This window comes from Exophiala xenobiotica (genome assembly GCF_000835505.1).
Source record: "Exophiala xenobiotica strain CBS 118157 unplaced genomic scaffold supercont1.1, whole genome shotgun sequence".
Taxonomy (NCBI): Eukaryota; Fungi; Ascomycota; class Eurotiomycetes; order Chaetothyriales; family Herpotrichiellaceae; genus Exophiala; species Exophiala xenobiotica.
In genome coordinates this window covers 4,220,433-4,246,647 of record NW_013562494.1, presented here as the reverse complement: position 1 = coordinate 4,246,647, position 26,215 = coordinate 4,220,433, and the positions used below count along the sequence as shown (strand labels likewise).

Sequence of the window (26,215 nt, the reverse complement as noted above, 5' to 3'; positions counted from 1 at the left end):
CGAGTCAAAGAAACGGCAGGGACCGAACTGGAAGGTGTCAGATCAAATGCGACATGGCCAACACCGTTGAATACGAGGTTTCAGCCGGTCGACTGGCGCAGGAGGGTTTCGCAGCCGGTCGGAAACATTGGGCGGTGTTCGATCGCAGGAGGAAATGGGAGGAAGCCTTATGCAGGAACGTGCAATGCGACGAGAGTCGAGGCAGATCGATGTGTGGCACACTCAGGACTATGGTGGGAGCGGTTATTGGAGATGCAATTCGGTATGGATCGATAGGCCCGCGAGTGGGTGGGTGGGTGGGTGGTGTCGATTGGTATATGCTGAACTAACTATGCATCTTGCTGTCGCTGGGTTTTTAGTTTTAGGGAGAGCGGCCGTTCAGCCATGGGTTTGTCCTGTGGGGTTGACACGCCGCTACCCCCAATCCATTATCGACCGTCGACTTCTTCTTGCAGCAGTCAACCTCGCTAACCAACTTCCCGCGTGCTTTAGGCATGGTCAATCTGGAGTTAGTGCCCCGGACCTGGCTTTCCTAGCCTGGGAATGAACCATAGTGCCCTCCATGATTGCTCGCGTCGCCTGGAATGCCTTTCAGTATCATGGTTTGCCACTCAACCGACAGGAGGCTATCTCACGGGCGTAACGTTAGATGTAAGAACAGTTATTGCCGAACACCGAAAGCATACAGCGTCCAGATCACGCACGGTCGCTTATCCTAAGCACGGAGTCTTACGAGCAACGAGTATCCCTAAACCCAATACCTGTGACTGGAGAGTGTCCGGACTCCGGACTCTAGAGACCAAGCGAAACGCCAAGAAGGTCACATGATCCCTTAGTAAGCAGGCTTCACGTATTCTTCGACGGCTTTTCCTTCAATTTGACTGCGGCATGAACTGTTCAGACAAACTCATCCAACTTCCAACCCCGCTACCACAATTTTCCCTGGTGTAATCGAAGTCGCCTCGACGTTCATCATGTCGGACGGTATGGACCATTATAGCCGTTCTCCAGAGACCCAGCTAACCTCCTCCGCAGCCGACTTCGACACCGTCCGACGTCTGCAGGCTGAGCGCAACGCTCAGGCTGCCGGCAAAAAAGGTTCCAAGACCTTCGATCCATCTAGTCAGCGCACTGATTCGTCCACCAAGGTGTCTTTGACTGAGAATTTCGATACCACTCTCTACGACCGCGATGGCGACAGGTTTGCTGGTTACCACACCTCACTTGCAGCGGATGGCGAGGACGAGGAAATGCCTGATGCCGATAGCAGCAGAAGATTGGTAGGACAGTACACTGCAACAAATGAGCAAATGCAAGAATTTGCGACAGGAAATGGCGTGGAAGAAGAGGACATTCTCCTTGGACGTGAGAAGTCTGCCAGGATCGCAGATCGTGAGACTGATTATCAGAAGCGAAGATTCGAGCGAGGGCCTCTCACCCCTACGAGAGCCGATCCTTTCGCGGCCAACAAACAGGCCGGCGTCACTGAGGGTGCTACTTATCGGGAGGTCATGCAATTGCAGGACATAGAGCGTGAGGAAGAACGGGTCAAAAAGCTGATCGCTGAAAAACAGGCCAACGGCGACGGAGTTGTTGAACACAAACCGACCCTGAAAGAAGAAGCCGACAAGGAAAATGCAGACGCAGGCTCGACCGTAGAGGCCACCAGCCGCAAGCGGAAGAAGAGATGGGATGTCTCCAGCGAAGCTACACCCGCGCCCGACGAAATTGAGACCAAGAAGCGATCGAGATGGGATCAGGCTCCTGCTCCTGATGCAGCGCCAGCACCTGCAAAACGTTCCAGATGGGACCAGGCACCCGGACTGGCTTCAGCTACATCTGTAGCTCAGACATCAGGAGCGAGTTTTGGCACCGACATCTCTGCGCGGACTGCTCCTTGGTCTGACGAAGAACTCGATATGATGCTTCCCACGGAAGGATACACTATTCTCGAGCCTCCTCCGGGCTATGCGCAAGTTCGTCCTGTTGCCAGAAAAGCTGTGGCAACTCCAGCGGCGAGCGGTAGCTCTGCAGGTATTGGCGGGTTCATGATGCAGGAACCTGAAAATCCCAGGATGATGGGCAAACAACTCCCGACGGATATTCCTGGGGTTGGAGACCTTCAGTTTTTCAAAGCCGAGGATATGGCGTACTTCGGAAAATTAGTTGATGGAGCCGACGAAAATGCCATGTCTGTGGATGAGCTCAAGGAGCGCAAGATCATGCGATTGCTGCTCAAGGTCAAGAATGGTACTCCGCCAATGCGTAAGACCGCTTTGAGACAGCTGACGGACAACGCGCGACAATTTGGAGCTGGCCCTCTATTCAACCAAATCTTGCCTTTGCTAATGGAGAAATCCCTCGAAGACCAGGAACGGCATCTGCTCGTCAAAGTCATTGACCGTGTGCTCTATAAGCTCGATGATCTCATCCGACCCTATGTACACAAAATCCTGGTCGTTATTGAACCCCTGCTCATCGACCAGGATTACTACGCTCGTGTCGAAGGCCGGGAAATCATTTCGAATCTTGCCAAGGCGGCAGGACTGGCGCATATGATCAGTACAATGAGACCCGACATCGATCACGTCGACGAGTATGTTCGGAATACAACAGCAAGAGCTTTTGCGGTGGTCGCTTCAGCTCTAGGCATACCCGCACTTCTACCTTTCTTGCGAGCAGTTTGTCGAAGCAAGAAATCGTGGCAAGCTAGACATACTGGTGTTAAAATCGTCCAACAGATTCCAATTCTGATGGGATGTGCTATCCTTCCTCATCTGAAGGGCCTGGTCGACTGTATTGCCGACAATCTCAGTGACGAACAAGCCAAGGTGCGGACGGTTACGTCTCTGGCAATTGCAGCGCTGGCAGAGGCGGCAAACCCGTACGGTATTGAAAGCTTTGATGACATTCTCAATCCGCTCTGGACGGGAGCTCGGAAACAACGCGGTAAGGGGTTGGCAGGCTTCTTGAAAGCCGTGGGCTACATCATTCCGCTCATGGATGAAGAATACGCCAACTACTATACCAGCCAGATCATGGAGATTCTGCTCCGAGAATTTGCCTCTCCTGACGAGGAGATGAAAAAGGTTGTTCTCAAGGTCGTGTCCCAATGTGCAAGCACCGATGGTGTCACTGCAGGATATCTGAAAGAACATGTCTTGAATGAATTTTTCAAGAGTTTCTGGGTGCGGCGAATGGCGCTGGACAAACGCAATTACCGTCAGGTCGTGGAGACCACCGTTGACCTTGGTCAGAAAGTGGGCGTCAGCGAGATTGTTGGTCGTATTGTGAACAATCTCAAGGACGAAAGTGAAGCATACAGGAAAATGACTGTCGAAACTATCGAGAAGGTCATTGCATCACTTGGTGCGGCGGACATCAATGAGCGCTTAGAAGAACGACTTGTTGATGGTATCTTGTTCGCCTTCCAGGAACAAGGCATTGAAGATGTTGTCATGCTTAACGGCTTTGGTACAGTCGTCAATGCTCTGGGCACTCGCTGCAAACCATACCTCCCACAGATTGTCAGCACGATTCTCTGGCGATTAAACAACAAATCAGCCACTGTTCGACAACAAGCGGCAGACCTGATCTCCCGAATTGCCATGGTCATGAAACAATGTGGCGAAGATGCTCTGATGGGTAAGCTCGGTGTTGTTCTTTACGAATACTTGGGCGAAGAATATCCCGAAGTTCTGGGTTCGATCCTAGGTGCCCTTCGATCGATTGTCACCGTTGTGGGGATCAACCAGATGCAGCCGCCTATTAAAGACCTGCTGCCACGTCTCACCCCTATCCTGCGAAATCGTCACGAGAAGGTCCAGGAAAACACCATTGACCTTGTCGGTCGTATCGCTGATCGAGGTCCCGAGTCAGTGAACGCCAGAGAATGGATGCGTATCTGTTTCGAATTGCTTGACATGCTCAAGGCGCACAAGAAGGGCATTCGTCGTGCGGCGAACAACACTTTCGGCTTCATTGCCAAAGCCATTGGACCGCAAGACGTTCTCGCCACATTACTCAACAACCTGCGTGTACAGGAACGGCAGTCCCGTGTCTGCACTGCTGTCGCCATCGGTATCGTTGCCGAGACTTGCGCACCTTTCACTGTCCTTCCAGCCTTGATGAACGAGTATCGTGTACCCGAGCTCAATGTTCAGAACGGTGTTTTGAAGTCCCTGTCCTTCCTCTTCGAGTATATCGGCGAGATGGCGAAAGACTATGTCTACGCTGTTACGCCCTTGCTTGAAGACGCGCTCATCGACCGTGATCAGGTCCACAGACAGACTGCCGCAAGTGTGGTCAAGCACGTCGCACTGGGCGTGGTTGGACTCGGCTGCGAGGACGCCATGGTCCACCTACTGAACCTGCTCTACCCGAATCTGTTCGAGACCAGCCCTCACGTAATCGACCGGATCATTGAGGCCATCGAAGCTATTCGCATGGCTGTGGGCCCAGGTATCGTCATGAACTATGTCTGGGCAGGTCTTTTCCATCCAGCCCGGAAGGTTCGTACACCGTATTGGAGGCTGTACAACGATGCTTACGTGCACAATGCGGATAGCATAGTGCCATACTATCCAAACATGAAGGATGATGGGTTGCCTAGAGACGAGTTGTACATTACCCTTTGAATTGGAAGATTGCTTCGAGCTTGAGTCAGGGTTGGCTGGACAGCAATCAGACTCTTCTGAAAAGCAACGCGCCTAGCCGAGGCCCGCTGACGGATGTAGCTTTCACGAATTCATATGCTAATCAGCGACTATTCGAGTCGTCTGGTCTTCTTACAAACTGTTCATTGAAAGTTTCAGGCTCCAACGCCTACAGCCTCTCGCCATCTATTTCAAACCATGGCCCCAAAGTCGTCTTTCGGAGGTCTTTACCAGCATGTGTTGCGTGTAAACAACTCCACCGCAATGCTACCACACCTCAAGCTCAACGGATCCATCAGCGATTTGCGGCAAGTGCTCGGGTGGCTCAATCTTCCCGAGTACATCATACGACAACCCCATCAGCGACTATCAATCACCACCAGTAGCCTCAGCCTTCATCCTCGCCGGCTTCGAATTCAAATATGCGTTTCTATACACCTTTTGGGTCAGCCTGTCTAAGCTCTTGACAGTCTCTCATTATCCGCGCGTCTTTAAACCACCACAACAATAAAAACTGCTGCATCCACTGCCTCTTTTGACCTTGCAGCTGGGGAGGGCTGTACGTACGGATTGAGGCCGGAACTTACCGCTTGTTCGCCCAGTCAATAATCCACCAGGCCATCACCAACGGCGGAACAACGTATAAGAACTGTGCCTTTGAGCGGCGGAATGTGTTGAAGATCGCATTGTGCCATGCATGAGCCAGTGGATTTTGCCGGTTTGCTGAAATCCTGTATTCCACGATGCCCTTTTGCTTGGGGATACGGCGGTGTCCCCAACAGTAGACAGGGCGGCTGCAGCGTTCATTAGAGAAAGAAACTTATCGCTGGAACCCAGATTCCGGAGAGAGGGTGAAGGGAACTAGGGAGAACGGGGGCAGAGGTTGGTGAAAGTGAGTGGTCAAAGACGTTGTTGAGGGAAGCGTAGGAAGGTCTTGGAAGCGGTGCGGTAGACGAGGAGGAAAGTTGTGCTGGTTGGGAACTCCTCAGATCAGGGTGCTAACGCAGGCAAACAGAGGGTGGGTGCTTGGAAGGGTGGACGTACTGGCTCCTATGAAGGTCTTGATTGTACTCCATCGCGTCTTAGGCGTGTTCTTTCGTGCGGCATGCGTAGGTGGGAAACGAGAGTGGTGCGAGTTGAGGTACTGGAGGAAAAAAGAGCGAACATCTTGACGGGCTCGCTGGTTGCTGGGTCCATTATTATTATATCTTTTGGGACGAGCTCGAATGGTCCTGACAGAAATGCCTTGTTGTGCTCAGAGATATGTACTTTCGTGCAATAGTTTCTTAGAGGCCGTGAGGCTCCGTCCCACAAGGGAACCACCTAAAAACAGAGTGGATCGGTTTCTTACGGAAGTTAAACCCTGGAGGGAAACGCTTCAAAAAAGCACCGGGAGAAGGCTGTGGATTAGACCGATGGAGGCATCAGTGGTGAAAGAGATTCGCACTCCAGGAAACCGAGTTTCAGGAAGCCTGAGATTTGACGAGGGACAATCCGAACACCGCTGTACTGTGCGAGACTACGAGGACTACTACGTACTACGGTCTCAATGGGTAAATCGTGTAATTTGGTGCTAGGGCGCCATTCGACGACAAACAGCAGCGAGGACAATTTGTGTGGCAGGAGGGCCTCCTGTTCAATGCGAGGACAGGGCTTTTGATTTGCAGCTACCGTCATAGCTATTGCCCAGGATAAAGTCCATCTTGAGAAGATTGCCGTTGGTGTGTGATCATTCAATCTCGCTTCCAAATCCACGACTTTGGCCACCCATATTCCTCTGTCAAAGCATACTGTTCAAGCATCCATAGGCCAACCAGACTACCCGGAGCGAGTCTACAAAGCCTTGTTTATCCATTGTCTTGTTCGCATATTCATCCAAACACAGTCTCCTGCCACAACTCTAAGCAATGCAAATCCTGAATAGGCCGTCGCCACAGCCAAGGTAAGACCATACTGGCCTTGGTCTCCTCTCAAGATACGCAACTCATCTCAGCGATCGTTGCGGCCCTGACATCATTGCTGAGAGCATTTAAGTACTCTACCATGAGATGTCCAATTCGTCAAGCCGTTGTTCACACTGCTGTCAGGTCCCGAAATATCCATGGACGGAATGTGGCGATGATTGCAATGAATTCTTCAATCCTTCGCTGCTCGAGTATACATTTTGCGCTTCCTTGCGTTTATTTGGTGTCATCACGCCTTTGCATCGTGCACAACAGCAGCTTTACTGAAGTAGCCGATAAGGAGCAGTCGTTGCAGCATGCCGTCGTACTCCTTACGAGGCTCGGGTCCTCCGCTCTCAATGAACTCGTGCCAGGATATAAGACTGCATTCGATGCCGCCATGCTCAGCTATAGCCGCCTGCCATTCGGCTTCAGTGTTGGCTTCCCAGACGCCGGTTCTGGCATCAAAGGGCAAAGACTCCACCATTGGTCGATAGTAGAAAAAGCCACGATAGATCATCTCTAGAATTACTTCCACCATGAGGGCAAAGATGATCGTTCTACGCGTCGTCTCTGCTAGTGTCCAGGCCTGCCAGGCTGAGAGATCCGGATCAAGCCTCCGCGGGAGATGTGCGTGGAAGTGTTGCGTCCATTCGGGGAAGAGGTCTCGGAGTGCCCGGAAAGCCGAGACTTCTGCTTGACCGCGGACTTTGTTCAACGTGGAAGCTACTAATATGGCCATCAGTTTGTGGAAGTTGGCCAGGAATTCTGAGAATGGAAGACTCTCGACGTCAAGAGACAAAAGTCTCCGCTGCTCGTTCTCCATGAACCTGAAAAGACCCGTGGTGCTGTTCGGTTGACTATCAAGAGCTTGGGACTGGTGGTCCGTTGAGCCCTGGCGTTTTGAAGACAGTATTTGGGAGTGAACAAACGGTGTCGACCGGAGTTGGAACGTCGCAAGAGGTATCTCGTTCAACTGTTCGAAAGCCAAAGCGAAAGGCTCGGGACTTGACACTGCTGGAAATCTGTAGTGTGGGTCAAAACCATTGGCAGTATAGTTCTTAATGGCATCGGCATGTGCTGCTTGTATGGAATCGTAGACCACAGATGGAAAAGGTTCCCGGACTAGCTGGCGCTGAGGGAGAGTGTCGGGACCACCTCTCTCTTTGTTGGTCACAGGCTCAAGGTCATAAGTGCATTCGAGACCCTTTGCAAAGCACCTGTCACACTTTGGCAACTGCGGACGACACGGTCTTTTGGCCTTCCTACATGCGTGACATGCTTTTCGTAGCGGTGCTGGCATGGGCCAAGGTACCGGGACAACTTGGTGGAAGAATACTGCAGCATGTACCAGCTCAGGTTTCGATCTTGATTGTTTGATTCCTCCTCAGGCCCTTTGGGTCATACACCTGCGTGATCGTTTAAAATGCTGGAGAAGATGGAATAAAGTATCCGGCAAGGCTTTACGGACGACACGGAACGAGGTGGGAAAATAGACCCGGAGTCCCTTTTGCCCTATTAAATTTGTTGGAGCAATATTGACGCAAGCCCCCATCATCGTCCTACAGCACGCAGACAGTACCTTGCCATCCTCCACACGGGACATCCGACTGATGTCACCCGCTTTCCCACATCGTGCTGCTTCGGACCTCATCATCTCGCTCATGAAGGGGAGCCCTAAAGGTGGTCGTACTACGGATTTGTAACAGCGGTTGATCGAAACTGGGTTGGCTGGAAGCGATGTCCGACTCGTCTAGGTGCTTGAACGTGTTTATCCGATGACGTTGAAGATCTTGACCACCGACAACTTTGCAATGCCGTGAGATGTGCCTGATCATCCCTCAAGCTCTGACGAGGTTTGAAATATGATACAATGAGCGTAGGAAGCCGACATTACAAGAATGAGGAAGTCCCTTCGCGGCGCGCAGATGCCCACAAAGAGCTCATCGACTCCTTGACCCGAATCAACACTTACAATCCTCCTGTTCAGACATGCTCGACAGGATGGACATTCCATGGCCTATACTACGGCCCAACGTCGGTAGCCTACCTGTTCTTTCGCTTGTCCCAGGTCTATCCTCATCTCTCTTTCAAGAGTCAATCTCTTCTGGACTGGGCGCAAGCTTACCTTGGCCTCGGCGCATCGCATCCAAAAAGTGTCGACTCAAATCACTGCGGCGTCGCAAATGAGGCACTGACCCAACTAGCTATTCGTGCAGCGATGGACCAGGATGCCAGCCTTGTGCAGCAACTCTGCTCATATCAAAGCACGATCAATGAAGCAGGCGGGTCGGACGAGTGGCTCTATGGACGATCCGGCTATTTGTACCTGCTTCGACTTGCCGGTAGCGGCTTCAACAAAGACTCAAATGCTGCCAGAATGGTTCGTGCAACGATACAGAAGACTGTCCAACGCATCCTGGCCAGCCAGCAGCCCTGGACGTGGCATGGCAAAGCCTACCTCGGAGCGGCTCATGGAACCTTCGGTGTCCTCTGCCAAGTTGTGATTTCGGAACCCTCAGCGGCTCAGTCGGTGGAACAAATCCTGTCACAGGTCCTCGATACCCAGTTTCCGACTGGCAACTTCCCATCATCGCTACCCCCAGGCTCGGATAAGCTCGTTCAATTCTGTCACGGAGCACCCGGAGCCGTTCTCTCGTTGAGAGCCCTACGCCCGTATTTCCCCAAGCTACAGCACAATATCGATGCAGCCATCGAAGCTGCCCAAAAAGATACGTGGAAGCGGGGGGTGCTCGTCAAGGAACCATGCTTGTGTCATGGTATCGCAGGAAATGCACTTGCGTTGGACGATGAAGCGGAATTCCAGCATTTCATCACGTATATGTCAACTGACTACCTCGAGAGTCAAGGATGGTTGGAAGACGCGGGCCGGAGTGACCAGTTCGTCGGACTTTATACCGGTGAAGCTGGCAGAGCGTGGGCCTGGGCCGTGGCGGACAAACCAGAAGAACTTGGAAGAGCCTGCATTGGCTTCAACGATCTATGAGCTGCACAAGATTGGCCGGCACTGGTTGGTATACGACCATCTGTATGCTAGTGCTCTGCGATAGATACAAGCCTGTGGCCTTTTTACTTTTTATCCGTCAAACGCTGCTGAAGCGGGTATTAAGCACCGCCTTGTACTTAGTATATTCTCGACCGGCCAGATCCCTGGACGATCAATTGTGCATGAGCAATGATCCACCTTGCATGTTGGGCTTAGTCAATCCCACGTAATATCACACCTTTTTCTATTTTGCTTCTTTCAATCTATTGAGTTACCCTCGAGGTTGTCGAACACTTGCGAGCGCAATAGGTGCCTAGTAATGTGTACGAGTCATCCGACACACAACAAGGCTGCGTCTTGACTCGCCCAAATCTCTCCGCGTCGCTCATCTCCATCTTCTATCAATATTCCACTGCTTTATCACATTCCAAACGGCGGCTTCCTTTTCTCTCTCTACCAACTCAGTCCTCCACACCTCCTTCGAAAATGCCATCAGTCACATCTCAATCTCACCCCGATGTACCTCCCTTCCCTTCCCCCTCGACCTTCTCCATCCTACCCGACATCTACCTCCTGATCGCGCGCCTGAATATCCTCCAGCAAGCCACGACACAGACGGGTCCCTCTCAAGCCGAATCCTCGTCGCAGACCCAGCAACAGTCTCAAACCCAAACGAGTTCGACACAGCAGCAACAGCAGCCGCCGCAGCACCTCCAGACCGGCGGCCCAGCCCTCGAGCTCAAGGACCTCCCGTCGCAAGTGTACGGTATCAAACAGCACATCGCGAAGGCAAGGGCGGCGGTGCAAGTTCTGCCCGACGTCGAGAGGAGCGTTGAAGAGCAGGAGCGCGAGATCAGGGAGCTTCGACGGACGGTCGGACTGTTGAGAGGGAGGTTGGGTAAGTTGGCGGGGATTGCGGCCGAGGGCGGCGATGTTGTTATGAAGGGTGTCGAGGGCTGAAAGAAAGAGGGTGGACTGAATCACTCTATACACGGACCACAGACCGATACACTCACCCACGGCAGGCGAATTGGAACGTCGGCAACCCTGAAAGGAGCAGCAAACAGAATCAGAAGGCACGTGTCGCAGGTCTTAGGACGGACAGTACGACCGAATTAGACCAGAATAGCTGCATCACTCAGCAGAGGGAAAGGCCATAAACACCGAGCTGAGGCTACGTGTCGATAAGAAGGGATCACGACTGGAACAAGAACAACTGGGCTGGGCGGGACGAAGAAGCACCTTCATACAACGTGGATATCACGATCTGAAGGGTTGGAGCAAGAAATTCGTATTGCACGACATTATCAGTCGCGACTTCTCCCGAACTCGGGTATGGGTATCGTTGAAGATATGCTGTTTGTCCTCAGCCCCCAAGAAAGCCTAGCCGTTGAAAATATTCCACCGCATCCGCCCATCCCTCCAGACGCCATTTCACCAGGTCACCAGAATCAATCCGGCTAAATGTTTACACTGGCAGAGGGAAAGACGAAGCCCAGTCTGCAATCTCTTGCCTGAGCTTCAAGATCTCAGGGACACTGTCATTCGCCACAGCAGCCTTGAAGTCCTTCAGCTTGTTAGCTTCCTTTGGCAAATCCCCCTGGACCTTCTTGCACAGCTTGATGCTCTGGTCGATATATCCTGCAACGCGCTTGAAGTCTTCCTCGCCGAATCCACGGGAAGTCATTGCCGGCGTGCCAATGCGAATACCGCAGGGCGTGAGGGCTGATTTGTCGCCTGGGATACTGTTCTTGTTGCACGCGATGTTGATCTGCTCCAGGACCGCCTCGACGCGAGCACCGTCCAAACTCTGGGGACGCAGGTCAAGCAAAACCATGTGTGAGTCTGTGCCGTCCGCGACCAGCTTGTATCCGAGGTTCTTGAACTCGATTTCAAGAGCCTTAGCGTTCTTCACCACTTGTTCCTGGTATGCTCGGAACTCGGGTGTCGCAGCTTGTTTCAAGGCGACAGCTAGGGCAGTGATGGTGTGGTTGTGCGGGCCACCTTGATGGCCGGGGAAGACGGAGAAATTGATGGGTCCCTCGAGGTCATACAGGAGCTGCTTGCCAGTCTTGGGGTCGGTGCTGCGGACACCCTTACGGAAGAAGATCATGGCTCCACGAGGACCACGGAGGGATTTGTGGGTGGTTGTGGTGACGACGTCGGCGTGCTCGAAAGGTGAAGGGATGACACCGGCGGCAATGAGACCGGAGATATGAGCCATGTCGACGATCAGATAGGCTCCGACCTTGTCTGCGATCTGACGCATACGGGCATAGTCGATCAATCGGCAGTATGCGGATGTTCCAGCCACGATGCACTTCGGTCGGTATAGCTGAGCATTCTCTTCAAGTCGGTCATAGTCAATGATGCCGGTCTCGAGGTTAACTCGGTAGGGGAAGGTCTCGAAGTAGGTCGACACAGCGGAGATCCTGCAAAAATGTCAATCACAATACTTCCGCACCAATCCTGATATACATACTTCTTCGACGGCGTCTGGTATCCGTGACTCAAATGTCCTCCGTGAGGCAAGTCCAAGCCCATCAACCTGTCATGTGGTCTCATAATGGCCTGGTAAACCTGCAGGTTTGCTGGACTCCCGCTCAAAGGCTGGACATTGACACCCCACTTCTCCGGGTCGAGGTTGAACGCTTTCAACGCTCTTGCCTGACATGTGAGTTCCACCGCATCAATATGTTGGTTGCCTCCGTAGTATCTTGCTCCAGGGTACCCTTCGGAGTACTTGTTTGACATGGGAGAGCCAAGGGCATCGAAGACAGCGCGGGAGGTCACATTTTCGGAAGCGATGAGGATGATGGACTCGCGTTGGCGTTTGATCTCTTTTTTCTTCGCAAGAAATGTCAGCAAGGGTCACTGCAACGGTGGACATGGTAGTACTTACCATGATCTCTGCAATCTCGGGGTCAGACTCGACCAAGGACCTTTCGAGCATCTATGCTTCCTGTGAGCGGATTGGTTCTCTGAAGTTCGTGAGTCTCGTCTACTCACGTCCTTATGAGCCTGGGAGAGAGCATAGCTGGAGGTCGCCATTGATCCCATATGTTTCACAGTGTGCAATATGTCGGGCTGACGCTGATGGTGTAAGAAGTCGAAGTTGTAAGCTCAGAAAATCGGAAGAACAATCACCCAAGGGCAAACACGGGCTTGGGCTTGAATATTTTTTTCTATGTATTTCTCGTGGAGAAATCTTGTCTGTCGCGATTTTCCCCGCGCAAAGTTCACGCTAAGCTTATCCATACACTAACGTGACTAGTAGTTGCTCCACGTGACGCTCATGGCCATCATACGCTACGGTAAAACACTTCAACAGAAGCAGATGCTTATCGTTCAGCAAGTCTTCTACAAGACATCTTCATCCACCAACTTGGGCTTTTTCTTCTTCTTCTTTTCTGTTGGAACCTCGCCAGTCGCCTCCTTAGACTTTTGAGGACGCTCGCCGGTCATCGACCCTTGAGACGCGTGTTTGGACTTTTTGGACTTTTTCTTCGGTGATGGTTCCGGTACACCCTCAGGGACCTGAAACGTGTCGGTCATTTCGACGTCTTCAAGCTCCTCCTTTGCTGGCGGAGCCCCGTATGGAAAATAGCGCATTTTCAAGCCTTGGGGCTGTTCTCGGACCACTTTGGGTTTGCCAGTTTGTGTGGCCGTGAACACGAGCGGCGTCTGTGTCGCATCATCGTCCTGCACATCAGGTTTGGTAGTCATCTCTTGCATTCGAAAACTTCTTTCGATCCTCGCTGCCTGCTTGTAGGTTGACTTGGGGCCCTCGGGAAGAAGAACCGTTTCGTTATTGGAGGCTATGTTCTGCATGTTGTAATCAACGCCATCTTTGCTGTGGATCTTTTCTCCCCTTAGTGCGGCCTGAATATCGAGTTTTTCGATAGATTCGATGGACACAGAGTCAGGCACTGAAATATGCCAGATCTGCTTGCCGGCCAAGTCGTCGAAGAGAGCGGCTGAAGCCGAGGCATAATCCGATGTTGATAGTGTGACTGATTCGTAGCCTGTCGGTGCTTTGAACGGCTTAGGAGCTATTCGGACTGCCGAGGATGTCGTCTTCTTTGCTCTTTTCAAGGGAGTTTCTGAAATGCTCTCCGAGTGTCTTTTCTTGCTTGGGACGGAGCTGGTTGATGACTCAGATTCCGAGTCGTCTCGTCCACTATCATCTGATGACTCCGAGTCATCTTCGGCATTTGATGTCGGTGTTGTAGATTCTGATTCTGATTCAGACTCTACTTCCGCGACCTGGGGCTCGTCCTCATCACTCGAATCATGAACCACCTCTTCGCTGAGGTTGCTTGGTTTGGCAACCTCCTTTTTCTTCGCCATGGTCAGCCGTGAGTGTCGCACTCGGTCTGACCACAAGTCCCAAGAGATGGAGTGCTGGTCGGTGTAATGATTTCAGGTCGTCCTTGTTTCTCGTGCCCGGAAAATAATTTGAAGATCAACGAGCACAAAATCTTCGCGGCAATAGCCGTGCGCTAATATTTTAGCGTGCTGCTAGCTTTTGTCCTTTTTCTCCTTAAGTGCTTTTTTATTATGCGCTCTCTCCAGTACCACATCCAGTTGTATGCCTGCGAGTAAGTGGTAATCATGACAAGGCTATGCACTGCTAATCTACGACAGATGGTGAGAGATTGAGCGCAGTTGCGAGGCAGCGCCGTCTGCGTGAGGCGCGGTCTGCTGCATCTACTCCTCCAGCGCCCTCGCCAACACCAGTGGTTCGAAATGTGCTTCCTGACCCAGCATCTCAGCCAAACTTGTCGGACGAAGGCAGTGACAAGGACGGCAGCGATCAAATTGCGACATCAAACCAATTCTCGACATTAGTGGAGGCATCGGCTGTCAATTTCAGTTCGTCCCGAGAAGTGGAAAACGTAGATCAGACGACCATCAAGGTCAGATTGTCTCGAGGCCAGGTCCGTTTAATCTCAAGCTTTCCTGGCTGCACTGACAATCAAAGAAATGTGTCGTTCTGGGGTCATGTCGTCTATGGGTCAAACATGGATCAATCTCCATTTATGGCGCCATCATTCATGCTTCTATTGCTACCTATCGCGTCTATGCTCCGGCTACTGACGCATTACCACCTATCGAAGCACTGACATCGAAAGCCGAGGTCCAACTTGAATCAATTGAAGATGGGATTCGAGACTTGCCATATATTGGCATAAGAGACCAATGGGAACCCAGGGGCGTTGTCAAATCTAGACTGTCTTTCCACCTTCTAGGAGTTTCCTTCGAACAGGATCTGAAGGCACCTCAGCGGCTGAAGGAGTTGAACCTGAACGGTTGGGAGACTGTTCTCTCGCATTTTGCTAGCCCAAAGGCTGCGAAGCCATCCGCGCCATCTTGTCCCAGAATCTTGATCTGTGGTAGACGATCTTCTGGGTTGTCAACGTTCGTCAGATGTTTGCTGAATCGGCTCTTAACGGCTCAGGGCACGAGTAAAGAGCTCATTCTGCTTGACTTCGATACAACGATGCCGCAATTTGCACCTCCTGGGACAATCAGTCTTGTCAAGGTTGTTGGTCCTGGCTTCGGGCCGTCATTCACACAGGTAATGCTCGCTCAATCCACAGCTGGGCGGATCCTGAAGACTCATTTTCTGGGTGACTTTGACGACACAGAATTATCTGATTGGCATATTGAGCGAGTTAGTGATCTCCTGGCATTTGAGCAGAATAATCGAGTCGAGGAGAAGAATGTGCCGGTCGTTATGCTCGCCCCGAAATGGCTGAACGACATTGAGCAGCATATTGCGATCAGTCTATGGAAAAAAATGCTACCAACAGATATCATCTGCATGGACACTAGGCCCAGTTCACCGCACCTACAAGCTTGGAAACCATCCGCCGAGGCCGTCGAATGTCGCATTCATCAGATTCCAGCACAAGTTTTTGACAAGATGTCTCCTGCTCGAGAGCACGATCTTCAAATGCAGTCATACTTTCACATGTCAGAATGTCTGAGCGGCAGTCCGTACTGGACTGACACCCCTATCCTGGCTCGGAACCCTGTCATACTTAGCTATGGCGGCAACAATCCCGATATCTGTGGTGTCGTGTTACTAGGTGGAAATGTCGCGCTTGAAGACACATATGATGCCCTTGAAGGAAGTATTGTGGCTATGCTGCTCGTTCAGGAGCAGCAGCATGAACATTTGACCCCGATTGACCAGGAAGGTGAAGTTATGGACGTGGACGGCCTCCAGCGCTGCAGAAAAGACAAATGGCATGCCACTCGCACAAACGAGCGCATACCCCGACTTTTGCAGGGTTCCTCGCCTCATGCTTTTCCGTATTCTGCAGAGGGATCTCACTGCATTGGTTTTGGGATGGTGGCAGGGGTCGATGTTGTGGAACGACAATTAAGTCTCGTCACTCCTGTCAATTCCCAGAAGCTACACGTGAGGCACGATGGGTGTCGGATAGCACTCATCATCCACAAAGCCACTCCCAACGGAAAGTTCAAGACAGACTGGGCTCGGAAGGAGGTAAGAAGTAGCGGAAGCGACAGACAGGATCCGAAGATGTTGGTCTGAAGCTGGATAAACGGAACAGTTCACTCCGTGGTCCAAGTGGTGTGACCGGCAATTGCCAACCCCTGCTGGCATAACCGTCGCACCGGGACTGGTGGCCGCAGGAACCTCAGTAACCTCAGTAAGCCAGAAACCAGGAGATGGTCCAGACCAACAGCGGCATGAAATAGGTGCTGAGTAGTGTACCACAGTACATTAGCGTGCATGAACGAAGAATTGTCATTGATGCCACCCTGATTGGACACGGCGGATTTCCATCACCGAAGTGGCGGTCTGAGATTCATCAGAAGGGCCGCCCCGTGTCATCGCTGCCTCTGCCACTGCCACTGCCGGTGACGACGACAAGGTCAGGTCGCCAGATCCTTTTCACCCCTCTCCCTTCTCAACAATAATCTCCTCTCTATCATTGTCCACTTTGTCTTTTCTTCATTCGAGACACGGACCCTTCAATCGGCGCACTGTTGCATTTATTGGTGTCCACTGCGCCGGCTCGTTCCGTTACTATTCGCAGCGAACATTTCTCCCTTGAACGCCAGGTCACACGACTTCTCACCTTGCTCGACTTCGTCGCTCCGGTATAGAACCTGCTGCGCAATCGCTCTTAGCAAAGTGCACTTTTCCTCAAAGCTGCCAACCGTTCCTGGTCGCGGAACTGGAACGGTCTCCCATGGCAGGCTTCGGTTTACCCAGCTGCGCCGGCCTCCGAAACATGTACAACCACCCTCAAAGACAATAGAACCGAGTCCGAGAAGAGATCACAAAGAGAAGAAATGGACTTTACAGTAAGTGCAAGATCGAGTTTCTGTGCTGTCATGTGTGCTGTTCTGGCATCATCTTCCAGTTCAATGGCGCAAGCAGTCAGGCGCATGACATGTTTGCATTGACGCCTGCTTGCGCATGACCTTTCGTCCTTGAACAAAAACTAATGGCCTCTCCAGCTCGCACTCACGCATTTCTGCGAAGCGCATGGTCCCAAATCAGTCCTCTGTACACAAGTCCTCCCATTAGAATGTGCTTTATGCCTTCCTCCTTCGCCGCCACTACGACCTTGTTCCTCTGAATCCTTGACTACCCAAGTCCACGACTCATCCTTTGACTCTAACCAGAGTGACCATACAACACCTCTTATACGCAAGACCGACACCAACTTGACCTTACCCACCGACTTCTCTGGCGCGTCTACCACGGTAGATTCCGAGACCGAGCCAGAAAGCCCGACGATTGAGAAGCACCCCCTATTTCAGCAGAAGCGGGAAATTGGTTCACAGTGGCCTTATGGAAGAGCGCAAGGTGATACTTGCGCCAGTTGCAGCTTCAGCGTCCCCAAGGCTGTAGCAGAGAAGATACCAGCAGGAGCTCCTGGCAGCAAGAGATCGGTCGGGAAGGACACAAGCAGTGCACCAGTTTTACGTTCGAGGGAATTCGTCTGCCTTCGCCAAAGAAGACGCAGCAGCGTCAATCATGACTCGAAACCCTCATCCTACGGCTCGTCTTTTGCCTCTTCACAGTCTCATACGCAATCTCTCCCTCACTCAAATGCCGGCTGCCACGATCACACCCTGACATACCTCACTGCAAAATCTCCCGACGATCCAGAAGGCTACGCGCAATTACGAGCGTCCGTCATTCGAACATTATCTTGTGAACTCCTTCCGCGAGGGATGTCGGACGGACCCTTCTGTTTCGGTGACTCAAATATAGGCTACACGATATCCTACGTTTTCCGACTAACAGATCCAAGAGCGCGTGGACGGCGGCGGGCGTATGCTTTCATCGCTCTCGCCGGAAAAGATGCCAGCCGTGCGTTCCAAGCGTGTCCTATGCTTTGGGAAGCCTTTGCGAGCATGGCCAAGGGCATCGAAGCTGCGGCGCAAAGACACCTGGAAGAGCAGCGGCAAAAAGCGGAAGAAGAAGCACAACTCGCCGAGTCCAGATCTTCGAGAAACTACACCCCAGTGTCGTCCTTCCTGACAGCGCGAACCGTCGACCCTGACGGCCATCCGCGACGAGGGGGACATGCAACGCCGAGAAGTCTGGCGGAAATTGTGGGCGACGAGAACATCTTCGCCTACCTCCATCAGTATTTTGTGGCGATTTTGCGTTGTCTCGGGGACCGATTCGGAGGACTTCCCTTAGCTGGAAAGCCTTCGATATACCAGTCCGTTAGCGACGAGTTGCCGCGATTTGCAAAGACTTCAGCTGTCCAAAATCGTGGGCAGTCAACATCACTCGGCCAGCTGGAAAGTTTGCGGGACGAGGACACAACACCGACGCCTCATATGCCGATTATGGGTCAGACTCAAACTTGGCCGAAATCGCCGAGCGCCCCAATTGCGGCGTCGAGGGAACGGGATGACCTGGAAGTTGCAAAGACGCGCGCTAATCAGGCGTTCAAAATGAAACCCCAATGCGCACCGCTGACGGTCAGCGAGACTGCGCAACGACAGGTCGTTGTCTAGATACCATACAGCCTGTACTTCTACCATACACGCTTGGACATGTACCGTTGGTGGTCCAGGATGTAGGGTTCAAGAAGCCCCAACCAAACACTAATGATGGAACGGCCTCAACACCATATAAGATACACGAGATACGGGGAGTGGATGTCCCTGGGCATGGCGGAATTTTGCTATACGAATTGACACTTGAGCAAATGATACCGCGATACATCGAAGCGACTCGAGAATTACGTTAGTATCTAGAAGGCGATTGTACCGAGTGGGTGGATATCCTGCTTTATATAGCAGCGATCGATAGCGTGGTGCGTGCTTGAATATATTGAGTTGAAGTAACAACATAATGCCGAAGTTCGACTTCTCTATTTCAACAATGAGGTGCGGCCTGTTTGACGCAGCAGGAGTCTCTCAAGCAATTAAGGCTTGCTGTGCTCATCTTTGGTGATAGTGGCTTATTGACTCTTGGTGATATGGCAAGTCAAATTTGTGCTGCTGGCGCCGTTTTCCTCGAAGGGTGTCGCTATCTCCTATTACCATGTCGAACCTCTCGATCCAAGGAGCTCCAGAAGTAGCAGGAAGAAAGTCAAAAGGTATTCAATGTACTCCATGTTCCACTTGGGTATATTGAGTTTGGGTATATGAAATTTCCACCTTCCATCCTCCTTTGACCTTGTAAGGAAAAGAGCGTGTATTTGGTCATGTCAATTGCCTCCCCGTCCATTTCGCCGCCGTCATTATCATTGCCATTGTCATTGTCATTGCATTACTGCCTCAACTTTGTACCCGGTTTCTTTCCTTGTATTGTGTGTCTGGCTAGTGTGTTGGCGATCGGTTGCAGTGGTGGTCGAAGGAGACCGTTTAATGCTGTCACCCAGGTCAGCATTATGACACTCTAAGCCGAGGGGAGGATGGTATGACGCAGAGCGCAGTGGTAGGGGGAAAATGAAGCAAGAATTGAGGAAAAGGAGGGGGCTTATGCTGGATATGGTCGAACAGTTGACGGGGCAAGGCAAGGAAGAGCAGGACAGGGCAGGACGGTTTCCCAGCGAGGAGTGGGAGGAGGGGAAGGCAAGGTGTACTCGGACATGGTAGAAGGTTGAAATATGATATCTCAGAGGGACGACCGCATGGTGGACAGGAGGTCAGGAAGTACGCACTCCACAGCTTTTGCAAGCACAAGAGCCGCTGCAGGAGCCGGAGCAACAGTTGCAAGACGCGCAGGGACCCATTGTTCTCTGAAGTGGGTGTTTGTTTGTTTTTGAGCGATGTGATTCTTTGAGGAGCTGTACGAGTAGTATTGATTTTCAGGAGTCTGCAATGCCAACGTGTGTGAAGAAGTGAGAGGTGAAAAGAAAAAGGAAAACGACGTTGATATACCAACCCCTTGGGCATCGACGGACCCCTCTTTCCTCTTTCATGAAAGACATCCCACGCAAGAGTGCATCAGCCGACAAGGAGCCAAGGGTCGGACTGCATGAGGTGTGGGCGAATGATGAGATGTTCATCTGGGATGGTTGGGCCCTTCCAAGGTAGGATCTCGCTATCACTTTCGGACCAAATGCAGGACATCGCCCACGTGTTCGAACGAGAAGGACTTCGTGCGTACTTGATGTTGAACAATACGTCATGTGAATAGCTAGGATTATCTTGTGTCCCTTGTAATCAGGCAGTCGGGATCACGAGTCACAGGGCTGAGGCATTGGGATAGTGTGGCTTCAATCTCGTCTCTAGAGTGGAACATGGATTGCAAGTCTGCTTAGGTGTGGTGGGCACCGTTGTATGCGGCATGGAAGGATCTGTGAACACTAGGAAAGGAGAACAGCAGTGGTCCGGAAGGGAAAGGAAGATAAACAGCTGGGAAGCGTGAAGAAGCGTGGGATGTTGGTTGGTGGTGTCAATAATGGACGTTGGAAAAAGGCGAGCGCCGTGGCTTCGGGTAACGAGATCCATTTCTTAGCCGAGCCACGAGTACAACCTCGACTACAACGACGACCTTGAGAACGAACACGACACCACAACCCTACTACGATCGATATAAGTTGTCGTGGAATCAGTATTCGAGTTCCAACCCATCTCTCCGCGTCGCTGTACTGCCCTTGACTCACTTATAGCATAGTCAAAAACAGAAATCTAACGTCTTGTATGGTCGTCCAGCACGTGTCCATACATCAACAATTTGGAGCCAGGCCAACTCTACAGTCCACAACATGCCAGTCTTCATCGGCTCCGGATTTGACAGATATCAGCGTTTTGCGAGCATGGCACATAGCGGCCGCTATCACCGTGAGCTGAAGCCTCAGGGCTGGTTGCGAGATTTCTGAGCAGAAGCCTGTACATTGACGAATCCTCGTGGACGGGTTCCATGCCAATGCTGTACGCTGACGTACATCTATCTCAGCGAAGAGAGCACTTTGCTCTGCTATAAAGCCATGGCCCATCCTGATACCAGTAAGTGAGAAAAGAGCAACATTGCGCAAAAAGTGTTCCAGATCACGGCTTCACTTGTTCTTCTCGAGGTGACTTTTGACAACTATTTTCGCGAAACAAATCACGTCCCATTCTGCCGACGATGGGTTCTCTTCCTCAGCCCGAGAACGTCTCGTTCTTGTCCCGCAACTGCAAACTTGCTGCCCACTTGTACCGTCCAGTGCCAGGATCTCCGGACCGACGGGGCGCAGCTGTCGTCATCTGCCACCCCTGGACCAGCATCAAGGAGCAACCACCGAGAAACTATGCGCGAGTGCTCACCAACAGTGGCTTTACCTGCCTAGCTTACGATGCTGCGTACCAGGGAGAGTCCGAGGGCGAACCGCGAAACTTGGAGGACCCATACCAGCGCGTCGAGGACATCAGATCCGCCGTGACCTACCTTGTCGGCCTGTCGGACGTCGACAGCGACAAGATCGGTGTCCTGGGCATTTGTGCCTCGGGCGGCTACGCGCCGTTTGCGGCACAGACAGACTTGCGCATCAAAGCCTGTGCCACATCGGCGGCGGTGTGCGTGGGCACAATGGCCCGTCGAGGCTTTGACAAGGATTCATCCAACATGAGCATTCTACACTCTCAACTCGACGCCGCGGCCAAGGATCGGAACAGCGACGTCGCCGGCCACGACAAAGTGCCCATAGTTCACCTTCTTCCAGAAAAGATTGAGGACGGCCCGGCAGATATGCCCGAGTCCTTTAGAGATCTGGCCAACTATTACCGCACCCCGAGAGCTTTCCACCCCCGAGCGACGAATACGTGCCTCCCTAGAAGCTGGGATATCATGGCCAACTTCGACGCGTTCAATTTCATTGACATGATCAGCCCTCGCCCGCTTCTAATGATCACGGGCACCAAGGCCGCACAAAGTGGTATAGTGAAGAGGCGGTGGGCAAGGCGAAAGAGCCAAAGGAATTGGTCGTCCTCGACGGATTGACCCATGCAGATTTGTACGACAAGGTCGATGAGGCAGGGACTAAGTGTGTCGACTTCTTTGCGAAGTACTTGATTTAGATTTGGGACTTGTATGATTTCTTCAGGCTACGCAGTGCTAGTACGATGTTCATGGTCACATAAATGATGCCCCTTTGGTTCAGTATCTGTGCCATCCGGATGACTCTTGTGCATGTTTGAGGTAGATGAAAGGTTTAACCCCGAAATACCGTACGAGTAGAAGTCAGGGGCGCAAGGAGAAATTCCTATAAACGTCTAATTTGCACTGGTTTACGGAGTACCAGTCGCGCGAATTAGAACGACAGAGAAGGCAATCATTCCTGGTATTCCATCATTCTATTCCTTTCTAGCAATGCGCACTCCATGTTCTGGTAAGGGAGCACGCCAAAGATAATGGTCTTGGTCTATGCCATCGAGGTACTCGGAAAAGCTGCAACCCTTTTTCTCTTGAAACGACTCTCTGGAAAGCAATGCTCAATCCCCCAGGGAAAGGAACGCGTCAAGTAATCCCTTACTCAATCCATTATCCTCGAGTCCTCTCACAGCCGCATACTGCCTCTTATTCTTCCGTGCCTGCGCCAGTGTCATGAAACACCCGATCCCACAAAACCCAAGTCGCTGATTGTGAACGCACTAAACAGCGCTAATTCGATTGTAAATGCGCGTCGCCGTCCCTGTCACCATCATCATCACCGAGACTATCGCATCGCATTGCGCGTATATTGGAAGATGTAGTGTCGTGGTCCCATCTAGACGAGGTTGAACTCGGACTTGCCCTGCTCCTTGACCTCCCTCAATGTTGCCAGCGGCCGGGGCTTGGGCAGACTCGAGGCCAAGTGTGTCTGTGTCTGTTTCTGTGGCATATTGTACACAATGACAAAGGGTGCCAATGCAGTAGCCGTGGTGGCGAGGAAGGTCGTCAGTGTGAAGTGAGACATTTTTCTTTTTTGGTTCTTCGTTCTGGTGATGCTTTGCTTTTTGGATGTGTCTTGTTTTGTCTATCGGTTCTGTTGTTGATCGTCGCGACGTAATCGAAAAGCCTCCTTGGGAAAGTGAGTGTGGAGTGTTGGCCTAATCAGTTCTCGGAACGAAAGACTGAAGCAAAGCAATGCGGGAATGCAACAAGTCTATGCTCTATAAACAAACTGATAAAAAAAATGAGTGAGCGAGGGAACAAGGGAGAGGCGCACGGTGTGTGTTGATATACGCAGGAAGGGGGAGACAAGTGGCGGTAAGAGAAAAAGGAGAAAATTTAATTGACGCAGGTACACCGCCACGACCACCTATCGCAATTGTCGCATCCCGGCAGATCCCAAGAGCCTCGACGCGGTCAGGTCAAGGGCAACAAGGGGACGAGGCGAGCGATGGAACCTGGAAGAGTCGGAGATCAGGACGACGAGACATTTTCGGTCGGGGAAGTCGGGGTAGCGGGCCGGTCGAGATCCATTGGAATTGGAGCCCAGGCACCTAATCAAGGGGGATGATGGGGGTAAACAAAAGGAGAGTGTGGTGCGGGTGTGGAGAGCCAACTACTATGTACTATCGTTGAGTACTGTGAACCAAGCTGCTCGTCATGCCGCTTATGACAATACGACTATACTACCTACATAGTCCGTAAATAACAGTACTCCGTACATAAAGCCCAAATCTAAACAAGATCCTATATGAATTATCCTCCGTGTCCTCATCACACGCACCAGACACTGCAGACTACCTTTCCACACTTGTAGGGCTGTGTAACCGCAACAAGTTCGTAGCCTGAACGAGCTCGTCCCACTGAGGACTACCGATGAGACTATCGATTCTTCTGTCCTGACCAGTTACAGTCCTAGGTGCTGCCGGAAGGACTTCGATGTCGTGCTGTACTGCAGCGTCAGGATTTTCCAACGTCTCTTCGTCAGTCACAATAGCCTCCGAGCCCCATGGCAGATCCGGACGAGGGAGACTCGGGGAGAGTTGCTCTCGGCCAGCAAACACTAGGTTGTCCTGTTCCTGGTCCTGGTCCTCCTGACTGCAAGCAGGGCATCTACCATCGTCGGCAATCCACTCGACCCCGTTTTCGTCTTCTTCGACTCGAAGGACTTCTGCGGGATTGAGTTGAACGAACCTCTGGTGCCAATAGCAACGTGTCTCCTCATCAAACTCGAGCAATGCAAACAGACGCTCAAATTCGTCTCGCAACTTTGCACACCGGATAGTGTACTTGGCCGCTTGCTTACGGCGGAACGACATGCGCACCACTGGAGACACAGGGCTGCTGTGCAGGCCGGTAGGATCCTTGGCCATTCGTTCTGCGGCTCGCACCAGGCTCAAAATGAAATGGACCCAGTGAGAGATCTCGTCAAAGTCCACGGTGCCCTTATGTTGGCGAAACTCGATGGTCTTAGCATCACCAGTCTGCGTCAGTCTTTGGAAGTTGACGAACTTGTATCGTGTCAGGCGGCCTCCGCTGACACGGCCTCCGAACCTGTCGTACGGTGTGATATCCGTGTCCATCATCTTCGCAAGAATATGGGCGGTCATGTTCTTGGAGAAGATCTTCTTCTGGGCCATCGCAAGGTCGAGCTCATCAATTCGCCGGCACCAATGCTCAGAGCGGCGAATGCCCATCAAGTTTGATGCCACAAATCGGGAGTCTCCATTGCCGCGGGATCGTCGATCTTGGTCATGAAGAGCGGTAATCAGCTCCTCAAACTGGACGAGCAGGTAAGCCAGATGTTGAAGAACTGGCAACGGAAGCATTGCGTCCGAATCCGGATATGTACGACCAACGTGCACATGGAACCCACAGGATTTATTGACAAACGCTCCCCATGGGTCGGTCGATGTACCGTGTATGGCTTGCAAATAACTCTCGATTTCTTTCATGGCACGGCTGCATTTGAATGTTCCAAATGTTAGCTTGTCAGGGGCTGTTAGTACTCGGGAGACCAATTCGTGGCGGCCCTGTATCCAGTTCTTCTCCATATATGCGTCGAGCTTACCTGGCAGATCCTTGCATAGGTCAGCAGAATACCGGATCGATAAGTCCTACATTGCAATATAGTTAGCCACTGCGCTAAGGTAAGATGTTAGCATTCGACTTACTTTGTCAAGGCTCCACGACGCATAACCGCTCCCATCAATTACACCCTCAAGACCTGCGTGATTGAGGACGCAGAGTGCCACAGGCATCGTACAGCATGGCATACCAAGACGGGACTTCGCAGGGAGAACTACACCTTCAATGTCAGCTCCAAGTACACGACTGCTAAGTCCATCCTGATGGTCTCCTCCGCAGTCGCGGCCCTCGAACCCCATCCATTCGAAGCCGGGCCCCGGATATATGTCGAAAGCGAAAACGTGTTCCAGCTCTATACCGAAGGTTAGTGATATTGGCTCTTTTGGCAACGCGTCTCGCCAGTACGGAGGAGGGCTGTAAATCGAGGAAATTGGTGTGTCGAGGAACGAAATGGAAGATAGTGTTGGGGTATTGGCAAGCCAAGGTGAACGCGCCGCATGGGCCTGTAGAGATGCCGCTTCATCCCATGGCGCTGATGAATCATCCCATGCCAACGCCACGAGTCTCATGGCGGATTTGACGCCAGAGGTCGCAATTTGCAGAGCACGCGTGGCACACTCAATATCTAAGATCGCCTCTCTGAGTGCGTCTCTGGGCGTCAAATTAGCCTCGTCGCCATGATGGTAGGTCGATGCCGAGCTCGCAGAGGCTGGGCTGGCGTGGGACAAACTGCTCGACAACCTGCTATTGTTCGAGCGCGAGGATCCTGGCCGCGCGTGCCGAACATTGGTCTGAAGCGGAGGGGGACGTGGAGGTCGGTCTGAAAGCAGTCAGTCGTCGACACTCGCTTCAACGCGCCTTCCACTTACTGATTTGGTTAGACATTTTTAAAGGGCGAAATCTGTAAAGGATCGTCTGTCAGACAGTATGGTGTCCTCCTCACAGACATTCTGGAAGTGCTCGAGTATACAAACGCCTGCCTTGCGACGCAGCAGAACAAAGAGGTGGTTATGACGCTCGAAATAGATGGACAGCTTGCAAGAAAGTCAATGTGAGGGATGAACAAAGCTAACAATGAAATGGCTCAGCATGCGCTATTTCAGAAATACCTGTTGCCTTCAATAACAATGGCAGTGTCGACTTGGTTGTGAGA

At 51.9% G+C, this 26,215-nt stretch overlaps 11 protein-coding genes across 15 annotated transcripts; 6 read left to right on the top strand and 5 right to left on the bottom strand.

Annotated features, from left to right (window-relative positions):
• Positions 1–650: 650 nt before the first annotated feature.
• PV05_01666 lies at positions 651–5,880 on the top strand. 4 transcript variants are annotated; one of them, XM_013466689.1, is made up of 4 exons: positions 651–984; positions 1,036–1,098; positions 1,149–1,365; positions 1,413–5,880. In XM_013466689.1, the coding sequence occupies exons 3-4, from the start codon at positions 1,303–1,305 to the stop codon at positions 4,635–4,637; spliced, it is 3,288 nt and encodes a 1,095-aa protein (XP_013322143.1). In that variant the 5' UTR covers positions 651–984; positions 1,036–1,098; positions 1,149–1,302; the 3' UTR covers positions 4,638–5,880. The 4 variants fall into 4 exon arrangements, with proteins under 4 accessions (XP_013322143.1, XP_013322142.1, XP_013322144.1 ...); XM_013466688.1 differs by having other exon boundaries at positions 1,149–5,880; XM_013466690.1 differs by having other exon boundaries at positions 1,036–1,365.
• Positions 5,881–6,329: 449 nt separating this feature from the next.
• Positions 6,330–8,051, bottom strand: PV05_01665 (uncharacterized protein). Its single transcript, XM_013466687.1, has one exon. It carries the CDS (start codon positions 7,899–7,901, stop codon positions 6,849–6,851), a length of 1,053 nt encoding a protein of 350 aa, XP_013322141.1. The 5' UTR covers positions 7,902–8,051; the 3' UTR covers positions 6,330–6,848.
• Positions 8,052–8,192: 141 nt separating this feature from the next.
• Positions 8,193–9,792, top strand: PV05_01664 (uncharacterized protein). Its single transcript, XM_013466686.1, has one exon. The coding sequence runs from the start codon at positions 8,472–8,474 to the stop codon at positions 9,603–9,605; it is 1,134 nt and encodes a 377-aa protein (XP_013322140.1). The 5' UTR covers positions 8,193–8,471; the 3' UTR covers positions 9,606–9,792.
• A 100-nt stretch (positions 9,793–9,892) lies between these two features.
• On the top strand, positions 9,893–12,076 carry PV05_01663 (uncharacterized protein). The gene has a single exon (XM_013466685.1). The coding sequence runs from the start codon at positions 10,092–10,094 to the stop codon at positions 10,563–10,565; it is 474 nt and encodes a 157-aa protein (XP_013322139.1). The 5' UTR covers positions 9,893–10,091; the 3' UTR covers positions 10,566–12,076.
• On the bottom strand, positions 10,883–12,782 carry PV05_01662. Of its 2 annotated transcripts, XM_013466684.1 has the most exons (4): positions 12,615–12,782; positions 12,508–12,558; positions 12,088–12,452; positions 10,883–12,037 (listed from the first exon to the last, which is right to left on the bottom strand). In XM_013466684.1, exons 1-4 carry the CDS (start codon positions 12,663–12,665, stop codon positions 11,074–11,076), a joined length of 1,431 nt encoding a protein of 476 aa, XP_013322138.1. In that variant the 5' UTR covers positions 12,666–12,782; the 3' UTR covers positions 10,883–11,073. The 2 variants fall into 2 exon arrangements, with proteins under 2 accessions (XP_013322138.1, XP_013322137.1); XM_013466683.1 differs by having other exon boundaries at positions 12,508–12,615.
• Positions 12,783–12,871: 89 nt separating this feature from the next.
• On the bottom strand, positions 12,872–14,037 carry PV05_01661 (uncharacterized protein). Its single transcript, XM_013466682.1, has one exon. It carries the CDS (start codon positions 13,953–13,955, stop codon positions 12,966–12,968), a length of 990 nt encoding a protein of 329 aa, XP_013322136.1. The 5' UTR covers positions 13,956–14,037; the 3' UTR covers positions 12,872–12,965.
• Positions 14,038–14,187: 150 nt separating this feature from the next.
• On the top strand, positions 14,188–16,397 carry PV05_01660 (uncharacterized protein). The gene is made up of 3 exons (XM_013466681.1): positions 14,188–14,206; positions 14,253–14,545; positions 14,590–16,397. Exons 1-3 carry the CDS (start codon positions 14,197–14,199, stop codon positions 16,168–16,170), a joined length of 1,884 nt encoding a protein of 627 aa, XP_013322135.1. The 5' UTR covers positions 14,188–14,196; the 3' UTR covers positions 16,171–16,397.
• A 104-nt stretch (positions 16,398–16,501) lies between these two features.
• Positions 16,502–19,214, top strand: PV05_01659 (uncharacterized protein). Its single transcript, XM_013466680.1, has 2 exons — positions 16,502–16,949; positions 17,106–19,214. The coding sequence occupies exons 1-2, from the start codon at positions 16,938–16,940 to the stop codon at positions 18,624–18,626; spliced, it is 1,533 nt and encodes a 510-aa protein (XP_013322134.1). The 5' UTR covers positions 16,502–16,937; the 3' UTR covers positions 18,627–19,214.
• Positions 19,215–21,192: 1,978 nt separating this feature from the next.
• On the top strand, positions 21,193–22,075 carry PV05_01658 (uncharacterized protein; the record flags this gene model as incomplete). The annotated part of the gene is made up of 2 exons (XM_013466679.1): positions 21,193–21,995; positions 22,054–22,075. The coding sequence occupies 2 exons, from the start codon at positions 21,193–21,195 to the stop codon at positions 22,073–22,075; spliced, it is 825 nt and encodes a 274-aa protein (XP_013322133.1).
• Positions 22,076–22,368: 293 nt separating this feature from the next.
• Positions 22,369–23,411, bottom strand: PV05_01657 (uncharacterized protein). Its single transcript, XM_013466678.1, has one exon. It carries the CDS (start codon positions 22,997–22,999, stop codon positions 22,811–22,813), a length of 189 nt encoding a protein of 62 aa, XP_013322132.1. The 5' UTR covers positions 23,000–23,411; the 3' UTR covers positions 22,369–22,810.
• Positions 23,412–23,771: 360 nt separating this feature from the next.
• Positions 23,772–25,947, bottom strand: PV05_01656 (uncharacterized protein; the record flags this gene model as incomplete). Its single annotated transcript, XM_013466677.1, has 3 exons — positions 23,772–25,091; positions 25,149–25,882; positions 25,932–25,947. 3 exons carry the CDS (start codon positions 25,945–25,947, stop codon positions 23,772–23,774), a joined length of 2,070 nt encoding a protein of 689 aa, XP_013322131.1.
• Between the last annotated feature and the right edge of the window lie 268 nt (positions 25,948–26,215).